The sequence below is a fragment of the Sceloporus undulatus genome, chromosome 6 (assembly GCF_019175285.1).
Source record: "Sceloporus undulatus isolate JIND9_A2432 ecotype Alabama chromosome 6, SceUnd_v1.1, whole genome shotgun sequence".
NCBI lineage: Eukaryota > Metazoa > Chordata > Lepidosauria > Squamata > Phrynosomatidae > Sceloporus > Sceloporus undulatus.
In genome coordinates, this window is record NC_056527.1 from 55,483,292 (window position 1) to 55,489,587 (window position 6,296).

Below are 6,296 nucleotides of genomic sequence, written 5' to 3' on the forward strand. Positions count from 1 at the left end.
AGACCTGAAATCAAACCTCAGTGGATACCAACGGCATACTGTATAGGCACACCTCAGTTAAAAAAAACTCTGATAGCACCCAATCCCCCTCCCAGTTTCTCCTCATCCTCTGTTTCATTAAAGATTGCAGTTTAAGTTTGAAATCCTGTACATCTTTGTTGTTGTTGTATGCTTTCAAGTTGTTTCCAACTTACAGTGACCCTAAGGTGAACCTTTCATTGGCTTTTCTTGGCAAGATTTGTTCAAAGGAAGTTTGCCATTGCTTTTCCCTGTGGCTGAGAGCGTGTGACTTGCCTAAGGCCACCCAGAGAGTTTCATGGTCAATCTGGAAATTGAACCCTGATCTCCAGAGTCATTGTCCAATACACACTGTACACCTTTACCTGAGAGCAAATTCTATTCAACTCAGTGAGACTTATTTCTGAAGTGATACATATAGGAGGGTTCTTTTAAAATCTATGTTATTCTTTTCAGTGGGATTCATTTATAGCTGTAGGTATTCTGTAAGTATTCTTTATGGAGAGTGGTCTTGTTTTGTCACAGAGATCTACCAACAAGGCTGTTCAAAGCAGACAGTTTGACTGATAGGTTTCTTTAAAACTGCACAGCATTTCTGAAATATACTAGAAAACCACAATGTGATAGTCCTTTTGTTACCATTTATCATGTTGTGAACCATAAAGATGAGCTGCTTTTACTTACTTTTTGCAATCCTCATTTCTTTAGTGACTGGTACTATGCAAGAAGTCCTTTTCTCAATCCCAAAATGAGTTCTGATATCGTTGGTCACCTCTATGAATTAACTGAAGTTCAATTTGATTTGGCATCTAGAGGCTATGACTTAGATTCAGCATGGCCCACTTTTGCCAGGTAATATAAACCAGATACTGTTGTGGCACTGAAAAATCTTCTGTAGCCTCTGTATAAAATATATTGTCATTTTTAACACATTACTGTTTTTTAATCATGGATTTTTGGAAGTGTCTTATCCTACATTGTGATGTTATTTTCTGTACCCGGTCATTTGATTCATAAGAACAGATTGCTTACCTATAAATGTGGGTGTTTAAGTGATCGCCTGTAAATTCACACAATTGGGTTTATGTCCATTTGTGTGATTCACAGAGACCATGAAGAATATGTGATGACTGAAAAGTAGATGGGTTCCACTTTGCCTCATTATAGAGTGCTCTGTAGAAGGAATAAGTTCACTTACATAGAAAGTAAAGCTATAACACACTATTTAGTGAGTCCTAGGCCTGTTACAGACTGCCAAAATAAAGCTGCTTCGGGTCTCTTTGGAGGTATGCTACTTAAATGATGCATGAGTCCAGAGGTCGCACCAAAGCCACACTCCATTCCTAAGCACCAGAGTGCAGCTTTTGGTGCAGCTTCCGGATTCTTAGGATGCATGCATCATTTAAATAGAATACCTCCAAAGAGACCCGAAGCAGCTTTATTTTGGCAGTCTGTAACAGGCCCTAATTTCTCTTAGGTTAATAGACAACACAAGTGATCAAGTACTTTAGACAATTCATACTGCCAAGTACACACAAGCTTTATAGTGGATGTAGATGTGGATTCATTTTGTCCAGTGAGATAGTAATTGCAAATAACAATGTCATTTACTAGAAACAAAAAAGTCACTTTTTTATTTTTAGGAGAACATTATCTTCACTTGGCCCCTCAGCTTACCTGTGGAAACCTCCAAGCCGCAGTTCGAGTATGAGCAGCTTGGTGAGCAACTATCTGCAGGTAATTGTGTTAACAAAGGAGTGTGTGAGTAACGTTTCCTCATAAGTGGCAGGTGCTCTTGGCAGACCTTCTTGTGTATAGCCTCATAGTTATGGACCATCACAATTAGATTATTAAAAGGGGAGAATTACAGTACAATCACAATCTCTTCTCTTTCTTGTACAACACCTTGAGCCTCTTGATTATCTGAACTCACTGTGTGTTCGCCATTTGCTTTCTTATCACTGGAATATTAAATAAACAAGAATCTTGTTGATCTGGTTACAAGAGTTTTCTGGCTCCTTATATATAGTAAAAATTGCTTCTGTATAAAAATCTGGGATGGTTTCAAAATGCTTGCTTTAAAAGAGGCAGCCATTTTACTAATTAAAATTCTTAATTTTTCTCCTGTTCTTCTTAGGCACAAGAGATTCCTTCCAGTCCCAATGGGAATAACTTTTTAAATAATGAATCCCTTGAGGGCCTAGATGAGTTGCACACAGAGCTTGACCAGGCAGAACTGCGGCAAAAGGAACTTCAGGATCGGATTCAGCATCTGGAAAAGGAGAACCAGGAGCTCCAGGCAGCCATCAGTTTTGAGCAACAGCAAGCACATACAGAAAGGGAGAAGAGTGACCGTATAAATGAGGAGAACTCCAGGCTAACAAAGATGCTTGAAGAGCTAGAGAAACAACGTGAGATCTCTTATTGCACTCAGGGTACTGTGCAGGACCTGCAGAAATGTCTGCAGGCATTAGAACTGAATGCTGCTGAGAAGCAGAAAGAATATTTTGCAAGGCTGGAAGAGATGGAGGCTAGCAAAAGGGACTCTGACTCAAAGGTACTTCTCCTGAATCAAGAGCTGGAAAACACCAGGACTTCAATGACCATGAAGGACATCTGCATCAGTGAGCTTATGGCCAATCTGAAGTCAGCAGAACAGAAGAATGAGGAGCTCATAGACAAAGCCAATGCCCTCCTGAATGAAAAGGGGCAACAAACTATAAGTCAATATGAGTCTGCACTGAAGGTTGAAGAGTTGCTAAAGAAGCTTCAAATGGCAGAACAGGAAAAGGCTGATGCCTGGAAGCTAAATGACAAACACCTTTCTCAACTTAAAGCTATGGAAGAGGAACTCCATTTGAAAGAGGATGCTCAGAAAGAGTTTGAACTGAAGTTGGAAAACCTCACCACCAGCTCCAGTGAAGAATCTGAAAAACTGAGTACTAAACTGGAAACCATGGCAACTGAAAGAGCTGTACTTGAGAAAGAGCTAGCAGCAAAAGACAAAGAAGCAGCTGGTCTTCAAATCCAGTTGAAAGATTCATTGGAATGTATAAAATCATTGGGTAAAAAACTTGAGGAGGAAAGGGAAGAGAAAGCAGAACATGAGGAATCATTCAGCCATACAAAAACAAGAATGGAACAAGAAGTAAAAAACACAATGGAACACCTTGTATTGCTGGAAATTCAGCTATCAGAACTAAGTCAGAGAGTTAAGAGCTTAGAGGAACAAAACGGAGAACTTGTTTCAGAAAGAGACTCTCTCAGAAAAACAGTAGAAAGAATGGAACAAGAAGCAACCGAGCAGAGGTCCTCATTGAGAAACATCTCCAAAGGAAATGAGAAACTCAAATCCCAGAATGTAAATCTGCAACAAACCAATCAGAAGTTAGAAGAGAAGTGGAGAGAACTGGAAGCATCTAAATCCTCTTTAGAATCTGAAGTTGCCAGGCTGAGAGCCTCTGAGAAACAGCTCCAAAGTCAGATAGACGATGCTGTAGTGTCTGTGGATGAAAAGGAGAAAAGGCTTCGGGAAGAAAACAAGCTGCTGGATGAAAACCTGCAGAATGCCACAAGGCAAAACCAAGCTCTGGAAGAAAAGATGAATACTTTCCAGACTGACTACCAAGAACTGAAACAGAGTGAAGAAACTACCAAGGAGTCCTTAAATGTACTTGAAGCTAAGCTCCAGAATACCAAAGAGCATTGTCTGCAAATGGAGAAGAGTTTGTCTTCTTCAAGGAAGAATGAAGAAACTTTGCAGTTACTCCTCAGAGAGAAAGATAAAGCATTGCAGTGGCTGGAAAGCCAATGCAGGCAGCTTCAAGGACAAGCTGAGAGGTACAGGAAAAAAGTGGAAACCCTTGAAACAGAAAAAGCAGATATTGAAAAAACTTGTCTTCATCAAACAAAGGTGATTGAATCCATTACTTCTGAAAGGACATCTGTGGAGAAAGCCCAGCTGGAACAAGCAACCTCTCAAGAGAGAAGATCAAAAGATCTGGCTTCCAGATTGGCTCTGTCTGAGGAACAGCTGCATATCAACCAGGCAGAGGTAGCTAGGCTTCAGGAGGAAATTATAGACCTTCAGGCTAAGTTTAGGCAAACAATTGCAGAGAAGGAGAAACTGCAAGGCAAATTGGTTGTCCGTGGGACAATCCTAAGTGAGCAAAAGTCACTGGCCCAGCAGCTGAAGGAACAGAATGAAACGCTCAACAGAAACCATGTGCAGGAACTGCTTCAGTGTCAGGAGCAGGAGGAAGGGCTGAAAAAAGAGAGGGACCAGGAAGCCCATCAGAAGGCTGAACTGGAGAAGAGCTTGCTATGCCTCACAGATGAATTGTCCAAGGCCAAGCTGTGTTTAGAAACTGTTAACCTGGAAAATATGGAAATCAAAGACCTTCTCCACAGGACCAACACTGAAATGGCTGAGCTTGGCATTCAGATTTGCACTCTGACATCTGAAAAAGCAGAAGCAGAAGAGAAGCTGTCTCAGCTCATAAAAGAATTCAGCGCTACCAGAGAAAGAGCAGCCAAAGAACAAGAGGAACTGCAGTATGAGCTCTCAAGGCTCACTCAGGAAAAACAGGCCCTGCAAGAGAAACTGGAGGATTCTGAGCTTTGTGCTGCCACTGTACCTGACCTGCAAACTCAGCTAGAGATCGCAGAGCGACAGGCCCAGAGTTTTCAAGAGACCAGCAGAGAGGAGGTATCTGCAGTCAAATTTCAGCTGAGCACAGAAATTATAAACTATCAAACAAAATTTAAGGTAATGTGAACATCAGATTCTTCTGTGATGAAGTAAGACAAGGATTCTGTACACTGGGGTAGACAACTTTTGAAAGCCGGGAATCCCGTGCAGCCCAAGGTGTGTACGTGCGCGCACACACACTCCACACTGCATTAAAAAGAAGGAAGGAAGGAGAAAAGAGAAAAGAAATTTGGTATCACCTTTAAGACTAACTGGTTTTTATTTTTGCATGGGTTTTCTTAGCAATAAGCTCATACAAAAATAAAACCCAGTTAGTCTTAAAGGTGCTGCCACATTTCTTTCTTTTTTTTAATCTCTCTTCCCTCCTCCTATTCTTGCTGCAAGATATGGCTACTTTGAAAACTATCCTGTCACTGCAACACTGATTACTGTAGTGACACCCACCTTGTTTTAAAGGAGGATCACACTTCCCGGAGATCTCTGGGAGCACAATTCTGCTTGAGAACATGATTTGCATCTAAGTCTGGGGAGGGGGGATGCAGTGTATAAATAAAGTTGTTAACAACAACAACAACAACAATTGCTTACTTTTTTTAAAAAAGCAGCCTTTTTTGCAACTGCCTCTGCAGCTCTAGCAGAAGCAAATTAGGCAATAGGATTGGCAGAGATTGTTGGTTGAGGGGCTACAAAAATAGAGAAGTGCATGCACAAGATAGAGCCCATCCCAATATAGTGCTTACCCAGTGAGTAGGCTCCATTGAATTCAGTTGGTTTTACTTTTGAATAGCCATAACTAGGATTCCAGTGACTGATTAGAGGTAATAGCGGAAGAAGCTCTCAGGTAGACACAAAATCCCTGAAAGCCACAGCATTGCCCATCCTTGCTGGAGCATAACTTGAAGCATAGTAGTGATTAATTGCAAAGACAGAAAGTAATCTCAGGGAAAGAAGATAATTTTTGTTCTGGGGTAGCTAGGGAAGTTAAGCCTGCAGGGTTATCCTGCTTACACTAATTCTAGCCAGAGCAAAAACTATGCACTTAAGAAACATGATAATGAAGAAATTAGCCCAGTTCAGATAATCATAATTTATGTTTAATAAGCCTTTTGACGGTGCCTGCACCACCTTTACTACACTCTTCACAGCACAAGCAGTGAAACCAGGAAACCTATAATTAATCATAATTTCCTGTTTTGCTCTCCCAAGAAGACTATGGACTTGGAAATATGTTTTAAAGTTGCTATCCTGGCTTGTTGTGAAATTGGAACCATGATGTCTCCTAGTTTGGATGAAATAGAAAGATAGACTTAATTACAGACAACCAGATTTGAGCACTTATGCCATGGAGACAGAGCCAAGTAGACAGCATAAACATTCATTGCCCCAATACAGACAGGCCAAAATAAAGCTGCTTCGGGTCTCTTTGGAGGTATGCTGTTTAAATGATGCATGGGTCCTAAGAGTCCGGAAGTCGCGCCAAAGCCACACTCCAATCCTAAGCTCTGGAGCGCAGCTTTGGCGCAGCTTCCGGACTCTTAGGACCCATGCATCACTTAAACAGCATACC

General features: G+C 41.2%; 1 protein-coding gene across 1 annotated transcript in view; it reads left to right on the forward strand.

The window, feature by feature from the left end:
- Positions 1–6,296, forward strand: part of FYCO1 (FYVE and coiled-coil domain autophagy adaptor 1) — a 49,030-nt gene that overhangs the window by 3,803 nt on the left and 38,931 nt on the right. The window contains exons 2-4 of the mRNA XM_042472232.1: positions 727–870; positions 1,662–1,755; positions 2,156–4,791. Coding sequence (XP_042328166.1) covers positions 727–870; positions 1,662–1,755; positions 2,156–4,791 — 2,874 coding nt within the window. The remainder of the gene's footprint in view (positions 1–726; positions 871–1,661; positions 1,756–2,155; positions 4,792–6,296) is intronic.